This window comes from Hylobates moloch, unplaced genomic scaffold, assembly GCF_009828535.3.
Source record: "Hylobates moloch isolate HMO894 unplaced genomic scaffold, HMol_V3 SCAFFOLD_19, whole genome shotgun sequence".
Lineage (NCBI taxonomy): Eukaryota > Metazoa > Chordata > Mammalia > Primates > Hylobatidae > Hylobates > Hylobates moloch.
In genome coordinates, this window is record NW_026652294.1 from 23,386,290 (window position 1) to 23,405,207 (window position 18,918).

At 49.5% G+C, this 18,918-nt stretch overlaps 1 protein-coding gene and 1 long non-coding RNA gene across 3 annotated transcripts in view; both read right to left on the minus strand.

The window, feature by feature from the left end:
• Nucleotides 1-206: 206 nt before the first annotated feature.
• Nucleotides 207-4,323, minus strand: LOC131382008 (uncharacterized). Its single transcript, XR_009211143.1, has 4 exons — nucleotides 3,878-4,323; nucleotides 3,098-3,179; nucleotides 1,596-1,739; nucleotides 207-1,053 (listed from the first exon to the last, which is right to left on the minus strand). It is a non-coding gene; the product is annotated as an uncharacterized LOC131382008 (long non-coding RNA).
• Nucleotides 4,324-5,682: 1,359 nt separating this feature from the next.
• The window catches only part of TCF20 (transcription factor 20), a 72,901-nt gene continuing 59,665 nt past the window's right edge, over nucleotides 5,683-18,918 (minus strand). The window contains exons 3-5 of one of the 2 annotated variants that reach the window (XM_032138820.2): nucleotides 15,474-15,523; nucleotides 14,230-14,357; nucleotides 6,814-7,032 (exon numbers count right to left, since the gene is read on the minus strand). In XM_032138820.2, the coding sequence (XP_031994711.1) occupies nucleotides 14,274-14,357; nucleotides 15,474-15,523 (134 nt within the window). In that variant the 3' untranslated portion in view covers nucleotides 6,814-7,032; nucleotides 14,230-14,273. Of the gene's footprint in view, nucleotides 7,033-14,229; nucleotides 14,358-15,473; nucleotides 15,524-18,918 lie in introns of both variants that reach the window. The other variant, XM_058431190.1, reaches the window with a different exon arrangement.

An 18,918-nucleotide genomic window follows, 5' to 3' on the forward strand; every position in this document is an offset into this window, starting at 1 on the left:
GGCCCTTGCCCTACTCTTCCTTGGACTTTGGAAAATCCAGTCCTTCACGCCATGTATAAATGGCCCTCCCCCAGGAAGTCCCCCAAACCTGCTTCCCCTTCTCAGCCTAGCTTCTGGTCCAGACTGTGGCTCCACCCACCACTCATGTTTGCTGGTGGTGGGGGATCCTCAGCACCTCTGCCGCCCTCCAGGACCTCCTCCCTCACCTGGTTGAAGCAGTATGATGTGTTCTGGAAGTCCACGTGCAGCAAATTGCCCAGCCCGGGCAGTGGCAGGGGGCCTGGTGGGTAGCGTGCAGTCCAGCGTTGGCGCCGGTGCATCAGGTCCACCAGGAGCAGGAAGATGGCCACTGTCACTGCCAGGGGCACCAGTGCATCCAGCCCCATGGCTGCCTCACTGCCCACTGGGCTCCTCTGGACACACCTGGCAACCCCACCCCACCAGGCACAGAGGACCAGGCAGGACACTCTCAGCACACCGAGTGCATGACCGTTCCCTTATAAAGGCAGCTGATGATGGCCTTTGCCTTCTGCTGTGAGCCAACCTACTGTGTTGACTGTGCTGCCAGTGGGTGCAGGGTCAGGCCAGGGCGGGTAAGGGCTGCTCCAGAGGTCCTTGCCCCTGCTCGCTCTAGTTGCCTACCCAGGTTAGGGTGGTGGGTGAGAGGTGGCCTGGCGTGAGAGCTCCACCCAAGCTGGAGGTATGGGTTGTACTGGGTGCTGAGCTGTGTACTGGGAGCATGGTGGGAAGGCTGTGAGTCAATGCCCCAACGTAATGATGACCATGAGGAGAAGGAAGGTAACATAGCTGACATGACAAGCCAGCAGTGCCATGAAGGTCATGGGGACATTGCCCCAGGCTGGAACAGGACTTTCTGGGAAGGATTCATGGAGAATTTTGTCTAGCTGACTGAGGGGCTGCCTAGCACTATAGGCCATGGCACTGGCAGTGGGACCAACCCACCCCTGGAATTTCCTGTGCAGGTGGCCTGAGGGGTAGCAAGAGGCCAGCAGCTGGAGCCTGGGTCTTTTCAGGTCTGGATGAAGACTGGATCTGGGGAACAGAAGGCAGGGAGAACAGTTTATTTAAAATTAAAAAAAAAAAATAAAATTTTTTTTTAGAGACAGGGTCTTGCTCTGTTGCCCAGGCTGGAGTACAGAGGTGTGATCATAGCTCACTCCTGTGCTCAATCAAGAGATCCTCCCATTTTAGCCTCCCGCATAGCTAGAACTACAGGTGCACACCATTACACTCGGCTTTTTTGTTGAGATGGGTTCTATGTTGCCCATGCTGGTCTTGAACTCCTGGCTTCAAGTGATCCTCCTGCCTTGGCCTCCCAAAGGGTTGGGAGTAGAGGTGTGAGCCACCTGGCCCAACAGAAGTTTTGAAGCCACTCAACTGACAAAGAAAGCAAGACTCATATACATCTGGGGACTTCTCAGATCTGGCTTGTGGTCTCCCAAACTGGCCTCAGCTGAATGAATGTTCCTGTCCTACATGGCAGCACCCTTCTACCTGGGACTGTGAGAGAATCAAGGTGCAGGGATAGCAGGATGGTCCAGGTGCTTGTTACATGGTGGCCCTTTATACATTACCTGTATGCACTCTTGACCTTTTGAGGTGTCAGGCCCTCCCCCAAGCAGTCATCATGAATCATGATGGGGGTGTGAAGGGCAGGGACAGGCATGCCTGCAACGTGGGCAGTGTCCTCCCGAGTGCCCTCCTTACCAGCCAGAGGCCTGTAATTCAAGATACGCAGCATGAGGAAAACTTTCAATAACGATGCCTGTGGCCTTTTCCAATCATTGTGCACCTGTGGCTTCCATTGATTGGGCACTTATGTGCCAGAAACTGCTGGTCAGACTCTGTGTGCTCCAGCTCATTAATCCTCCCACAGCCCCCTAAGGAGGTGGTTTTATGCTCCCCAAGGCACACAGACTGAGGCTCAGAGATCACATAACAAGGTTCGAGTCACAGAGCGGTGTTAAGAGTCCATGTCCAATGTGTATGCTGAGCTACTATTCTATACTGTTTGGACATTACATTCTATTAATTGTCAGTATAGGCGTTTCTGGGATTTATTATTTTTAGGAAACAGATCCAACCGGCCTTCCCTGAACGCTAGTACTCCTTGTGTCATGGTGAAAAATGCACTGTGCCCTGGCAGGCCCTATGGACGTTGCCAAGTGAGATGGTGTGAAAATATGTCAGCCAGCGGTAGACTAGGAAACTCCGGGCTCTTGTTCTCCTAGAGAGCTCAATGTTAAAGCTATAGGAGACCAAAACATCGTGAGAATTCTATAAACTAGTTAGGATGCTGCAATGCCAGCTGGTGCAGAGCCGGAAGGGACTGCACTGGGAAGGGAAGTTGGAGCATTTTGCTTGTTCTTGCCCTTCCCCCTGCCAGGCACAGCAATGCTACTGGGAGGGACCCTCCAATTCCCAGCTCCTCCCATGGGACAGGTTTCTGCTGGGTCCGACTCAGAGTGCTGAGTGGTGGGGTCTGTCTGCCCTCAGAGCAGCACCTCTGCGTTTCCACAGCTGCAAGGGGATAGAGTCATGGGCAGTGGAATAGTTGTCTCTGGGTATCCTGGAGGCGATTGGTGCCAGGACCCCCGGTAAATACCGAAATCCAAGGATGCTCAGGTTCCTTATGTAAAATGGCATAGTATACCTATGCATATGCTCCTGTATACTTTAAATCATCTCTAGTTTATAATACCTAATACAGTGTAAATGCTACATAAATAGTTGCTATACTGTACTGCTCTTATTTGTATTTTTAGTTGTTATACTTTTTCAAGTATCTTCAATATGTGGTTGAATTTGTGGATGTGGAGCCTGTGGGTATCGAGGGCTGCTTGTACCCTAGAAACAGAAATGGAAAGCTCCAGAGGCAGGGCCGGCCTGCAGGGGGGCAGTTTAATGGGTAAAGCTTCAGTTTTATAAAATGAAAAAGTTCTGGAGATTGGTTGCACAACAATGTGAACACATTTACCACCACTAAACTGTACTGTGACTGTTATGATGGTACATTTTTTAAACCACAATTTAAAAACTTTTTAAGTATTAAAAAAATAAATGGCTATATACACACCTATTAGAATGGCTTAAATCCAGAACACTGACACCACCAAATGCTGGCAAGGATGTGGAGCATCAGGAACTCTCATGCATTGCTGGTGGGAGTATAAAATGGTACAGACACTTTGGAAGACAGTTTGGCAATTTCTTTTCCTTTTTTCAATTTTTTTTTTTTTTTTTTTTTGAGACAGAGTCTCCCTCACTCTGTCACCCAGGCTAGGAGCGCAGTGGCACGATGATCTCAGCTCACTGGCACCTTTGCCTCCTGGGTTCAAGCAATCCTCCCACCTCAGCCTCCCGAGTAGCTGGGACTACAGGCGTGAGCCATCATGCCTGGCTGATTTTTTTTTTTTTTTTTTTTGAGACAGAGTCTCACTCTGTCGCCCAGGCTGGAGTGCAGTGGCACGATCTCGGCTCACTGCAAGCTCCGCCTCCCGGGTTCACGCCATTCTCCTGCCTCAGCCTCTCCGAGTAGCTGGGACCACAGATGCCCGCCACCACGCCCGGCTAATTTTTTGTATTTTTAGTAGAGAAGGGGTTTCACCGTGGTCTCGATCTCCTGACCTCGTGATCCGCCCGCCTCGGCCTCCCGAAGTGCTGGGATTACAAGCGTGAGCCACCGCACCCGGCCGCCTGGCTGATTTTTGTATTTTTAGTAGAGACAGGGTTTCACCATGTTGGCCAGGCTGGTCTCAAACTCCTGACCTCAGGTGATCCAGACAGTTTGGCAATTTCTTACAAAACTAGACATACTCTTACCATACAATCCACCAACTGTGCTTCCTGTACTTACCCAAAGGAGTTGAGACCTTATGTCCACGCAAAAACCTGCAAAGGGATGTTTACAGCAGCTTTATCTGTAATTGTCAAAACTTGAAAGCAACCACGATGTTCTTCAGCAGGTGAATGGATAAACTGTGGTAGAGTCAGACAATGGAATTATTTATCACTAAAAAGAAACAAGCCATCAAGTCATGAAAAGACATGGTTGAACCTTAAATGCACATTACCAAGTGAATGAAGCCAATCTAAAAAGGGTTATCTACTATCTAATCTCAACTATATGACACTTCGGAAAAGGCAAAACTTGGGGGACAGTAAAAGGCTCAGTGGTGAGGGACTGGGGGTAAGGAGGAATCAACAGTGGGACACAGAGGATCCCTGGGGCAGTGAAACTACTCTGGATAATGGTGGGTCCATGTCTTTTGTTTTTTGAGACAGGATTTTGCTGTCGCCCAGGCTGAAGTGTGGTGGCGCGATCACGACCCACTGTAGCCTCGACCTCCTGGGCTCAAGTGATCCTCCCATCTCAGCCTCCCAAGTAGCCGAGACTACAGGCGTGCACCATCATGCCCGACTAATTTTGTATTTTTATGTAGAGATGGGGTTTCACCATGTTGCCCAGGCTGTTCTCGAACTCAAGCGATCCGCCCACCTGAGCCTCCCAAAATGCTGGGATTATAGGCGAGAGCCACCACACCCTGCCAGATCCAGGTCTTTATACATTTGTCAAAGGCCATAAAATGTACACCACCGGGAGTGGCTCCTAGTATAAACTATGGACTTTGGGTGAAAACAGTGTGCCACTCTGGTTGGGATGTTGATAGAGGGGAAGGTATGCATACGGGGGAAGGGGTTATATGGGAACTCTCTGTACCGTCAGCCTAATCCTGCTGTGAACATAAAACTACTTTAAAAAAATCAATTAAGACAAACACTAAAGGAACTAAAAGGCACTTGAGCAGTTGAGGCGAACTACAGAAGCCAGAAACTGGAGTCGGGAGGCATGCGTGTATCACTGCCACTCCCCAGTAAAAGTCATTTCTGAAGCCAATTTAAGGAAAGACCTAGAACAATCACAAGTGCTCCACTCAAGCAAATCAAAAGGGGACAAAAGAATAAAAGACAAAATGACAAACATTTGCTGTCAGGAAAATATTTTCCTCAAGATACATATTTTTCAAGTTTTGTGGTTTAGCCCTTGACACCGGAAGTCTATCCATTTCATTTTAACTGTATTAATGCCAAGTCAAGACCAGAATGAGACAACAACTAGCTCAAAAAAGCCATCATTTCTATGCAGGTCCTGTTCAGTTGCCCAAGCTTGGTCCTACGGCCGGCAAGGCGCACCCACCCACACCTCATCCTGGTGGAGTGAAATGAGAAATGGACTGCTTGATGTAGCCATTAAAACACAATTAATCTGCCATTTCTGCTGCCCCAAATTGATGAACACAGAACTCATTTATAATTGCTTATTTCTACTTCACAACATTGCTTCCAGTATTTCTATTCTCTAAAAAAGTCCATTAACATTCCATTTTTTTATAACCCTTAATGTTAATTGGAAATATGTCTTCATATCAACTTGAGTAAATCTGACTGTCCCCATACACCGGCCACACTCCACCTGCCCAGAGGAGTGGCAGACGAACCCTAAATTTTGTTTGCTTCCCGGCTGCGTGGCCATCGAGAGGCCAGGAACGGGACAGACCGGTTCTGATCGTGGCCTCCTCTGGAGAACCAGAGCTATCCTTTGGGGGTTAGAATGGGAGAAGGAAGAAACGCATTCACTTTAAATTAAACAGAAGAAGGAAACAAGGTTAAAATGAAGTTTATTATTTTTTTGATTTTTTGATTTTTTTTGTTTTTTGTTTTTTTAAATAAAACTGTTTGTGAAACAGCTATTTTATCCCCATGGCAGAGTGACCCCTGAAAGATGCACTAACCCCTTCTTAAGGCCATAACAAGATTTTTTTGTACTTTTTTGTTTTTTTAAAACTCAGATATTTAAAAATTATACAGTTTACAAAACAAAACAACACAACACAACATAAAGAATCATGTAGCATGGGGCTGCCTATCTGACAGGTCCTCTTTTCCTTTATAAAAATGAAAGCAAAAAGAAAAAGGGGTTAAATGGGTGTTCCTGGTCAGCTTAACCCACTCTGATCACAGCGACAGTCCCTCCCCATCCCTGCCTACAGCTCACACTGCCAGCTCTGGCAGCACAGGCCTGGGCCTCCTCCCATCCCCACGGGTCCCTGTGGGTCAGGGCACAGCTGCCTGGAATGTGCTGAGGACAGGGGGCCCCAGAGGAGGGTCATCCCTTGATTTTGCTGCTGCTGTGTACACTTGATGGGGTCCTTGAGGTCCTCACCAGCCACAGTGACCCAGGACACAGCTATGACCTCAGGCATCTGCCAATTTCACCCCCAAAAAGAAAAAATTTTAAAAAACATAAATAAATAGTGTTTCTGGAAATGAAAAAAAAATTTATTTTTGCGTTTAAACATCATTCCCCTACTCTTGAAAACATGGACCATCCCTATATTTCCCCCTCCCCCAAAACCTTCCCACTTTGAGACAAATTAATGACAAAAGGATGGTTCTGGTGTGGTTTGTCTGCTTTTTCAATCCTGGGTCTAGTGTTTTCTGAACTGGTGTGAGACAGGCTAAAGATCAACGCCACACACACACCCCGTCCTTTATGAGATGAGGGTTTGTTCAGTTCAATTTCACATTTAAATTTCACTTGTCATCGCAACAAATTTGGAGATCTTTAACTAGATAATTTTAAAATAGAATCAAAAGGGATAGCGCACCTTTCATTTAAACAAAGTCTTTCCAGACTAAAAATAGATTTATATATATATATTTTTTATCCCTCCCTTTTAATCCCCCCCACCCTTTCCCCATCATCCCACCCCCCCCCCCCCCCCCCCACATTGTCACTATGGAGATTGTGTCCATGGAAACAGCCATTCCAACGTCTTGGGTCTTTCTTTCCTGTGGTGTCACTGGTTTGAGTGTGATGTGAGAACTTAAGGAAGGAAGTGCTGGCATGGGCAGGCACGCGGGGCGGGGCAGGGCAGGGTGTGGCTGCACAGTAGGACGATTTCCATTCCATCACGAGTGTCCACCACCTTCTCATCTCCACAGTCTCACCTGGAAGATAAGGGACAGACAGTGAAGGCCAGGAGCCTCCACAGGGTCCACGACTAACAGCCGCTGTTCCGTGGTACCCCTGGGAGCTTTCAGCAGGGAGCCTGCACTCAGATCCCTCTGTAGATGTGCTGCTGATATGGGACACACCCGAGACCAATGCCAGGGCCACTGTGTGGCTCTGGATCTGCAATGTGATTAAAGGCAGCAATGACCTAGTGGGGGTGCTGGGGCCGGACTCTGAGGGCTCCTCAGGGCATGTCTGCCTTCCTAGTGCATAAAGGAACCAGGACAGCAGAGAACTCCCTGACCTCAGGGCTGGCCCCACTTGTGGGGCAGCTGGTGGGGTTTTGCCAGTGTCAGGACCCCAGCTGTGACTGAAACCTACAGTACCTGGTCAATCTGTGGAAGAAACTTCTCGAAGTCCAGCCTCTTAGGACAGTTTCACAGCTGCCTCTAGTCGACACAGCTAGTTGTTTGTTTTTGAGACAAGACATGGCTCTGTCGCCTTGGCTCCCTGCAGCCTTGACTTCCTGGGCTCAAGCAATCCTCCCACCTCAGCCTTCCAAGTAGCTGGGACTACAGGTACACGCCACCATGCTTGGCTAATGACAAAGTCATTTGTTTTTTTGTTTTTGTTTTTTTTTTTGAGACAGTCTTGCTCTATTGCCCAGACTGGAGTGTAGTGGTGCGATCTTGGCTCACTGCAGCCTCCGCCTCCTGGGTTCAAGTGATTCTTGTGCCTCAGCCTCCCGAGTAGCTGGGATCACAGGTGCACGCCACCACACCTGGTTAATTTTTGTATTTTTAGGAGAGATGTGGTTTTGCCATGTTAGGCTGGTCTTGAACTCCTGGCCTCAGTGATCTGCCCACCTCGGCCTCCCAAAATGTTGGGATTACAGGCGTGAGCCACTACACCTGGCCCAGTCAGTTCTTCATGCTTAAAAAGAACGCTCTTCCCATGGCCTCTAACAGGGAGGGCAGGTTTTCTGAGGCTCAGACAGAGCTGGACTATGTTAATCCTTTTGACCTCTCAGGAGCCTGAGACCCCTAGGTCCCCCATCCCCAAGCTGGAGGGCTTCTCTCCTCTTCCAGCCCAGGTGCAGAAGGGGATTCTGATGGCCCACGTAGGACAGATGGATTGTACCAAAGGTCCCTGTGGAATGCTTCATGGGCCATCTGATGTGGAAAGGTCTCAAAGAGAAACAGCAGCTTCCTAGGAATCAGTCCAGTAAAATTTCACCAGAAGCCAGAAGTGGTGGCAGCCTCGCCCCTCCTTCACTTGCTATCTGCCAATCACTGTGCTTAAGACTGTCACTGGGGCTCACCTAACTGCTTCCTCAAGCCCAATTTGGTGCCCTCCCCTGACAAATAAACCCCAAGAACCCAAGTGTCACCAGCCCTTTCTGCTTCCATAAAGTTCACACACGCAGAACTGCTTAGCTCCTGCTGGGGCCTGCGGGAGCTAAGATTGAGCTGTTCCCAAGCACGTACATGCACATGCTCTTGCCCAAGGAGGTTCCTGACTACTTGGCAGAAAACACCAATGAGCAGGAACACACACAGAGGCCATGGCACAACATCACCACAGACAAGTAAAAGCAAGCCCTGGGAATGCAGGCCAGCAGCTGAGCTAATGGGCACCCTACCTCCAGGAACACAGAAGGGTGTCATCTTGTTGGGGTTGCAGGATGCCCATGTGAATCAAGGTCAATGCCCACACGTACCCTGCCAGGCTCTGCTCAAGGAGGCGACAGGGCAGGGTTTGCCCTCTTTACCAACACACAGCAGTCTTGGGCCTGCACCCCAATCTTGCTCATTACTCAGAAGAAGAGGACACTACACCAGCTCCCCACTGAAGAATGAAGCACACATCAGCAACCAGGGTCTGCCTGGCCAGTCGGCTCTGCGAGCTGCTACTTGTGGGCCCCTCCCTGGGGTGCGTGGTGGCCCAGGCAGCCGCAGTTCTTCAGCACCTGCAGCCTGGGGCTCTGCCCTCCACAGCCTTCGTGTTCCCCAGGTCTGATGACTAGACCAGCCCAAACACACGATACCCTGAATGTAATGGGACCCTAACTTTTCAAGAGTTACTTCAAAAAAGTTGTTCCTTCAGTAGGGAAATTAGGAAGGAAGGAAAATTCTCTAAGCACTATGTGCCAGGCCCTGGGTTAGAAGCTTTACAGATAATATTTCACAGTAACGTGGACCTGCCTGACCCCCATCTTCAAGAGAGCTAAAGCTCAGGAAGGCAACACATGTAGCCCAAAGCGACATGGCCAGAGGTGGGACTGGGGCTTTCCCAACTGGGCCCTAGGGGCTGCATGTCCTAGGGCATGGGGTGTGGCTGAGAGATGGCTGGATCCCAGACAGTGAGCCTGGGAGCAGCCCTGGTGCCAGCCAGCCTGAGCAGCAGGAGTGACCTGCCACCCCTGTGCTGAAGACTGTGAATTCTCTTTTAAAGAACGTCACCTTGCTGCTCAGCATCCAGGGTTTCGTCTTGGGCCAACACCTTCCCAGGCTCCCTCACTTGTTTCCTCCCTTCCCTTCTCGCTCACACTGTCCTTTCTGCTCCCCTTTGGCCTCATCCGTGGCCTGAACCCGGGATGCCATCCTCACGTCCTTCCACATCAGACTCCAAGCCTGCCTTTCCCAACTGCAGCAAAAGCTCATCATCTCAACACCACTCACCTTGGCCAGGATTCGCCCAGAGCCCATTTCCTCATTTCTAAAACAGACATTAATTCCGACTAGAGAGGGAGGATATGAAGAGAAACCTAATTCTGAATCTATACTGATTTAGGGCACTGACGGTCAGGGTCCAAGAGCCCTTTCTTCTCTGGGATGCACTCATTTCTTTCTTCTTTTTTTGAGATGGAGTCTCACTCTGTCACTCAGGCTGGAGTGCAGCGGCGTGATCTAGGCTCACTGCAAACTCCACTTCCCAGGTTCATGCCTTTCTTCCGCCTCAGTCTCCTGAGTAGTTGGGACTACAGGCGCCCACCACCATGCCTGGCTAATTTTTTATATTTTTAGTATTTTAGTATTTTAATTTTTTGTATTTTTGTATTGTTAGCCAGGATGGTCTCGATCTCCTGACCTCGTGATCCGCCTGCCTCCCAAAGTGCTGGGATTATAGGCATAAGACACTGTGCCCGGTCTGGGATGCACTCATTTCTTTAACACAGACTCACTTGGCACTAGCATAGTTACATGCCCCGCTCTGGGTTGGCTTTGATGGTGCAAAGAAAGACGTGGTCCCTGCCCTAATGGAGCTTACATTCTAGTGGAGAGACACGTAGTAAACAAGTAAATGATATGAAATTGTGGTGATGCTAGGATGGCTGCAAGTGAGGAGAGGGGCAATGGAGACAAGGATTTTCTGAGAAAGTAGCATTTAAGCTGAGACCCAGGAGATGGAGCCTGTTTTCAACATGAAGATGGGGAGCCAAAGTGTTTCCAGCACAAGGAACTGTGTGTGCAGAAGCCCAGAGGGAGGAAGCCTGGTCCCTGAGGAGCTGGAGGCAGCCAGGGGCCCAGAGAGTCACCTGAGACTTCCACAGGGCTCTGGAACGCAAGGTGAGACGTCTGGGCTTTGTTTGGAAGATGCAAGAATCTCTGACGCAGAGAAGAGACAGGACTGGAGGGAGGGCTAATGAAGACTGCACTTGGCTGCTGAGCAGTGGCAGGGAGGCGGGCACTATAGCAGCCACAATGCCTGGGCTGGGGCTGGTGGGGAAGGAAAGTGGACAGACTCAGGCTCTCCTCTGGAGGTGTAACCCCAGACTGCCTCTGGACCAGTTTGGGGAAAGGGGAACTCTAGAATGTGACATTCATGCATACACACAAATGGGCTGTGTGATGTCCAGCTCCAGGGGCAGGGGGGCCACTCCCCCTTCCCTGCCTTGCTCAGCGTCCATCCATGGCTGTTCTGTGCAGGGTACATAGTATCCATGATGCAGCATCAGCCCTGATCAAGGTTATGCTTCCCATGTGCTGGACTACAGGGCCTGTTAGCGGAAGCTGGGGCCACCTTGTTTAATTCATGACAGGAGGAAGAGCTGGGTATAGGGATTCCACTGTCAAAAGCCCTGCCAACCAATGACACAAGCCAGCAAGGCAACCACCTTGGCACAAGGAGACAGTGGGCAACCACAGGCCTGCAGAAGGACTGTTCCCCTCCGCACTCCTGGCGAGGGTCAGGTACCAGATACCTCAGAGGCTGGGAGGCAGGAGCGGCATCTTTTAACCCCAAGCCTTGGGTATTTTTTGCTATAAGAGACAGCTGCAGGGTCCAATCTGCTGCCTTGACCCCTCCAACTCCCAAGAGAAACCCAGGCTAGGCATGGCAGACCAACGGGCTGAGAGCCAGTGTGCTGTGCTGGCACTCAGAGACATTTCCCAATGGAATCTCAAAAGGTTGGCACTGCTATTCATGTTTTTACAGAAGAAACCAAAGCACAGAGACATGGAGTGGTCTGACCTTAGTCACACAGCACCTATCATATCACTCTGTCAGAACACAGTGCACTAGGAGGCAGACACACATGCACATTCGCTGTCTGTTCCCTGCCTTGTCAGGGCACCCAATAATGGCGGCTCTCTATCCCCAGCATGGGGCCCAAGATGAGCCCTCCTTTAGTTAGAGGTGTGGTTCTATCCCCAGTCACCAGGGCTTCTACCACAAATGAAGGACAGTGACCACCCTCAATGTCACTCTGCTGAACTGGGAAACCAGGAAAAGGTATCTGCCTTGTGGGAACAGCACATAAAAAACATTTCAGATGGACAGGACTGGATGCAGTGAGTCCATCCCTTCCCTCCAAGAGCTGAATGGAATGGTTCAACCTCAATGGACCTGAGACGACGCTCTACAATGGGTGAGGCCACTTCATCACTGTGCTTCAACCCAGAAGGATGAAGCTCATTGTTCTGTTCAAGAGTTGGCCGGGCGCTGTGGCTCACGCCTGTAATCCCAGCACTTTGAGAGGCCAAGGCGGAAAGATCACTTGATGTCAGGAGTTCAAGGCCAGCCTGGGCAACATGGTGAAACCCCATCTCTACAAAAAATACAAAAATTAGCTGGGCGTGGTGGTGCACGCCTGTAGTCTCAGCTACTTGGGAGACTGAGGCGGGAGAATCGCCTGAACCTGACAGATGGAGGTTGCAGTGAGCCGAGATCGTGCCCCTGTACTCGAGCCTGGGCAACAGAGTGAGAATCCGTTTCCAAAAAAAAAAAAAAAAGAGTCAAGGGCCCTGTCAGCTAGGAAGGAAGGCCCAAGAATGATGAGAGGAACAGATGATGAACAAAATCCCCAAGAGATTTGTCCACCAGGCCCAGGGCCTGTTCTTTCTTTTTCTCAAACACAGATGCAATTCCAGGACGAAAACAAAAAACACTTAAGCTCTTTCCTTAACCAGGTCTTCTAGGACACATTTCAGGAATACGCAACATGGTCCCCTACAGAACTTGACTCTAACCATCTGCGCCTGTGCTGGCACAGGGGTGACCATGGGAAGGCACAGCAACACCCTCAGGAGTGTAGGGACATGCAGGAGGGCCAACAGAAACAGTCCTTTCAAAACCATGCAACGCAATGGCTGCCTTGTCCTAAGGGCTAATCCCAGGAAAAGGAGCAGGCAGTGCTGCCCAGCAGGTTCTGGAAAACCAGCAGCCACTCGCTGATGGTGGCAATGTACTCCAAGTCCAAGAGGCTTCATTTGCTCATCTGGTTCCTCTGACCCAGGAACACATGGAATGGCTTCCACCCACCTCCCCACTTTGCTCTGATCCCTTCACTGCCAGCCCTACTCCCCAGAAGAGGAAAGAGAAAGGCACTAAACTCAACGCTCTATCAAGAAGGCACTTAGCAGCCCCCACTCGACTTCTCGAATTTTCTCCGGAAATTAGTAGTGGTAACAAGGAGGAGGGCACATTCCAGAAAGTGGTCAGGCACATGGTGGTGCCAGAAGGGACAGGTCTAGCGTAGCTGTGTGGGTCAAACTCCTGAGGTCGACACAGAAGTCCTCCCATTTGAGAGAAATGACCGCTCAATGAATATTTCTGAGACAACTAGTCCCCCTGCCCCATCCTGTAGCAGCAAGTGCCACAAGGTACATTTTGGTTTTTCTTTTCTTTACAACCTATTTCCCTTCATGCCTCAGTGAGGCAGAGAGTGTGAAGGAGCAGCATGGAGCTCAGAGGCCTGCAGCTTCTACAGACCCAAGTCCTATCATCCTGTTTTCACAGATGCCTGCCAAGAGGGCCGTGACCACAATCCCACACAAACTCACAGCAAGCACAACTCAATCACGAGAATTTTTTTTTTCTTTTTGAGACAGGGTCTCACTGTGGCCCAGGCTGGAATGCAGCAGCATGATCATGGCTCACTGCAGCCTCAACCTCCAGGTTTGATCAAGTGATCCTCCCAGCTCAGCCTCCTGAGTGGATGGGACTAAAGGCACACGCACCACCATACACGGCTAATTTTTTTTTTTTTTAAATGTAGACACAGGGTCTCACTGTTGCCCAGGCTGGTCTTGAACTCCTGGGCTTAGGCGATCCTTCTGCCTCAGCCTCCCAAAGTGCTGGCATTACAGGTATGAGCCACCATGCCCAGCCTCGAGATTTTTAAGAGTAAAATTAAATCAGATGCTAGAGTCTACTAAATCTTTGAGGATTTTTTTTCCTTTGTGCTTCTGCAAAAAGGAATCCTTCATAACACTGGAAAAAGAAGATTTCTAATAACAAAACCCAAGAGTTCTGTTGTTTTCAAAGGAAAACACACCATAAGCTTTACAGAAATGTAGTAAATTAAAAAGAAGAGACCTTTGACTGGAACCCTTTCTGAGATGGGGGAAAGAGCAGGGGCTACTGGCAAGAGATGCCCCGCCCAAGAAAGAGACCTAAAAGCCTGTTGTGTACACTCACAAGGCCACCCCTGGCCAGCTGTGCCTTGAAGGGCTGCCTTCAGGAACAGTCACCCTGCACCCCATCGGCAGTAGACAGTTTAGAAGCCCCCAATCCTTTCCACAGATATTCTGGGGAGCTAAGTAACCAATGGAAGAACACTGCATCCACCTGGGGTCGTCATCCACGGGATGAAATGCTGGCGGCAGAGCATGGAGCGAGCAGGAGGGCAGAGGCAACAAGGCCTGCTGGGAGCCAGGCAGGGTGCAGGGAGCCTGGCGGCCCCAACTCACCTGTGCTTGCTGTCCTTTCCATTCCCACGAGCACACTGCCCCCCTCACCCCCGCTCCGACTGCTCTGTGCTGAGGCTGCCTTTCGCGGTCTTGTTCTGCAAGGGGGGGAGAGGGCACGGAAGGGGAGGCTGACACGGGCAAAACCAAGAGGAGACAGACAGGTGGGAGAGGACAGTGCAGAAATCAGGGAGGGCAAAGGGAGGACAGGAGTGGCACACGGAAAAGGAAAGAAAAGGCAGAGTCAGTCCTGACCGACAAACAGGAGACATTCAGACAGGATTTTCTGAGGCAAAATGTGACCCTTAAAAAGGGGAGTTCTAAAAATAACATGCAAATTAAGTAAAAATAAAGAGAATATAAGATCCTGTGACCCCTACCCCCCACCCTTCCCTGGAAATAATTTTTAAAGAAAAGCATAAGCAAGCATCTTTCAGGAGCATTTTGAGGGCAGACCTCTCTGGACAACCTCCTTCTAGTACTTTCGGCCCTACTAGATTTAAGACTGCGAGTGACCAGTGACCACCAGGTGTCAGTGTGACCCCAGTGAGAGACACGGTGCAGCCCCTGCAGGAAACATCAGGTGGCAGTGGTCTCCGTTCTGATCCTTTCTTGGGGCTCCTTCTCCATATACACCCTCCCCACACACATATGTGGTATCCACAAACAGGCCATTCACCCCTTACCTCCCACCCTTTCCTAAAGGGAGCGACCACGAGACCACCTCCTAAATAAACTGGGAAGTGGAGCCCGAGGCAGGCCATCCACTGTGCATCAGGCTGCTTCTGCAGAAGCATAACCTGGAAGAGACTGTGAGCTTCCCCAGAGCCTTGGGGTCAGCTCGACTTCTAGTCTAGGAAGATGCCTTTGCACAGGCCTCAAGGCCTAGAACCAGACTTACCAAACGCCAACCTGTGAACTGGGGTTCTATTAATCTCAAGTGGAAATCAGTGGCTTGATCGAGTTAGATATTCTCACCTCTCTTAATAAACAGACAAACACTCCCTTCTCCCAAAACACATTTCTCCTGGGATCTTCATAATACTCCGAGTGCTGGCCCCCATGCCACGGGTCTCCCTTCAGCATCATGACCCTCCACCCTCCCAGGGCCAGGAGCGGACTAGCAGCCGGAGGAACAGGTGGGGACAGGTGTGGGTGAGGCCCACCAACACCTGGTCTTCAAGTCTTTCAGGAGAAGCCACCCTCGATCCCATCCCTGCTGGTAGCTCTTGGGGCCTCTGACTCACCTTGTGCTTAGGGCACCTCACCGAGAAGTTCTCTTCATGTAGCAAACAATCTGGAAGACAGAAGGGGACAGTCAGATGGAGACTTCACAGCTGGACGTAGGTGTGGTCATGCTGGCTGGGATTGACAGGGTCAGACATGAAGGTAGGAGGTCGCTACACTTACTTCTAATAGGAAAACATTAGAGATAACCCAAGTAAGCTAGGATACCTTAACATGATGGATATCGGTCACTTAAAAATTAACATTTTAAAAGAGTTAATGGTATGGAAAACACTCATGAAACAAAACTGCTTGAAAAAACCAGGATGTACAAATGTATAAATGTGCTAATTTTATTAAAATGTTTCTATGCATTAAAAAAAGACTTGGGGCTGGGTACCATGGCTCACACCTGTAATCCCAGCACTTTGGGAGGCCGAGGCAGAAAGATCACTTGAGTCCAAGAGTCAAGACCAGCTTGGGCAACACAGTGAGATCCTGCCACTATTAAAAAAAAAAAAAAATACTGAAAGGCTGGGTGTGATGGCACTTGCCTATAGTCTCAGCTACTTGGGAGGCTGAGGTGGGAAGACTGCTTGAGCCCAGGAGTTCAGACTGCAGTAAGCTACTATCACATCACTGCACTATAGCCTAGGCGAGCAAGACTGTCTTAAAAAAAAAAAAAAAAAAAAAAAGACTGAAAGGAAATCTAGGAATATGTAACAATAATTCTCTTTGGGTAAGAAGATACAGCTGATTTAAATTTTATCTTTTCTATATTCCCATGATATCACCAATAAATGCTATTTTAAAAATCCTTGATTCTAGGCTAACCCCATTTCTCAGGCTCAAGCCAAAGCCTCCCTGTAAAAACACTTTAAAATCTAGACGCGTCTTTTCTTCTCTGTACAGAGAAAGCCCAGGTGTCTGAGACAGAAAGGTGGCCAGGCCCAAGAGCCCCACCGTCACCTTTGCCCTACGACCCATGGAGACACAGAAGCCTCCAACACAAATCACATAATCCACACTAAATGCTTCAGAGGAAGGTAAAATCCCATGAGGATGCTTTTAATCCTTGGAGGAAAAATGATTCATTCCAACTGGTAACATGATGACAGCATCCTGGATGGCGGCAAGGACACATCTGCCTCCAGGTGAGCTGAGCTCTCACACAAGGGTAGTGCATAGATCAGGGCAAGGAAATCTAATTAATGAGTTCACTCTGCACACCACAGCTCCTGGAGACCGACAGCCAGGTCACTGGTGCAAAACGCGGTGGCAGAATGTTAATAAATATTGATAACACATTCTCAGAGAGCTCCCAGGCACCATGGCAGGAGGCAGCCACGGTACTTACCCTTGTTAAATTTAAACTGAGATCCAGACTAGCAGCCTGTGTGCCCACAGATTTCAAGTGCAATAGTAATAAGCAATGAACATACACATGAAAACTTTTCAGGTCCCAGTATTCTAAAACAAATCAAAAAGACTCTTTTATATTTGGCCAGACCTGGAACATCACAGCCTGTCTTTCGTTGGAGCCCGTGAGTATCTAAGAGAGTGGGTGGCAGCCTTTTAGGCTCCGTGGGCCCAAGAGCTCAGCAACTTACCACTAACCTCCAAGCCCCTCCCACAGCAAGCAACTAGCAAGGCAATAAATGAAATGTGTTAATTTAAAACCCACAAGTACATAGTGTGACCAAGACTCCTGCTGCTCCAATCTGCCAGAGAGTTTATAAACAGCAGGAGCCAGACAACTGGAGCTCAGGGGACATGCTCTCTTCTTACCTGGGCTCTGGCAGCAAGCAGTATGCTGGCTCAGTCTCTAGTTTGGGCCAAACAGAAACAGTACAGCACACATGGGGCTGGGCCACGCTTACGCCACAGGGGTTTATACCAATGAGGATGGGGACCACACGAGCAGCAAAGGGTGCCATCAGAAAGGCGCAGGTGGCTCAGTTCCCTCGTGGCCACGTAACAGTGACCAGCTGTGATGGACCATTAATAAAACACGCCTCATGTTAGGAAATGCGTTCCCTCTGAGTTAGAAGCAGAAAAGAGTAAGACACTATGAGTGCACGCTAATGACAACTTGAAACTAATGCTAGACACATCTGGAAACGAAGTCTCCTACAGCAATCTGCCTGAGGCAGTGTCCATCTCTGACAAGGCCTCCCATGCAGGAACACTATGTAGACAATGCCCTCCTCTGTTCTCATACATGTCCACAGGCCGTCAGGAAGCGCAATTCATGTTCCTGGCAGGGGCCAGAACCACAGCTAGAGAGCTCAGAAACCTGGAGGGCACAGGGGAGCTTCTCCTCTGACCAGTCCCTGCTGGGAGGGAAGAATGAAGAGCAGTAGGTATAGTAAAACCTCTTCTGAGGACTCTGAACAGGCAACTGCACCTACATGGCCAGCCAGTCAAGGTCTCTCAATCTGTGTTCTTCAGGGCCCAGGCACCATCCGACACTGTCCAGAGGGCCCAGTCAGCACTTCTGCATAGTGAAGTCGAAGTAAACAGCTTGCGAGATCATCATCCAAGCTCAAAAAGACCCACAAGGTGGCCTAGCCAACAAGATGGCTTGCAGACACAAACATCAACGCCCCAGAAGAGAAGGCCACTTTCATTTCCCTCTTTAAGCTCAAAGGCAGAGTGGATTTACTGAGCTCCTCATTATAAGCTCTGTGAAGCTTCAGATACCCACATGCATCTACATGCTCCCATGCTGAGGATGGTGGGCTCAAGGAGGGAGGTGGGAAAAACAAGAAGGGTTTAATGTCCTTTGGATCTGTTGTGTATCAGACACAGACTCCAATTCACCTACACTCTACCCCAGTGCTACTGTTATTCCTTATTTTGGCACACTGCAGGGCTTGGGACACAGGGGCCTCCCAGCCCCACCCTGCCTTGCTGAAGGGTAGGTTCAGGCTCCTGGGCCCTAAGGAGGGAAATATGGGGCTCTTGGCACTGGGACTGGCTTCTGTGAGGCAGACGGCTGTCCCTCGGGGAGGAGTCAGACTACCAGCATTTCCTAACGACCCATCCAGGGCTCTGACCGCACTAGCAAGATCAAAGTCTGCAGCAGAGATAGCAGCTTTAAAATGCTACTGCAAGGAGAGCTGCAGAAAGTAGAATTCCCAGCTGTTTTTTCATGAGAGTAGAAGAAAAAAAAAATCCTCCACGCAAGGTTCTTTATGCACAGTGGAATTATTAATGAGCTACCACAGCCTTTTTTTCTCTTCTGTCTTAATTGTTGTGGCTCATTGCATTAAATACATTAATTAAAAAAAAAAAAAAACAGAGCTCATGCTCTTATTACTGTAACCCCCACCTGGAGCCAAATCCTGTGCCTATGACATAACAAGCAACACAAAACAGCTGACCATGATGTCAGAAATGCAGGGTCAACATCAGGTGGGGGGGAAGTCACAGATCATGAAACACAGATCATGAAACAAAGAC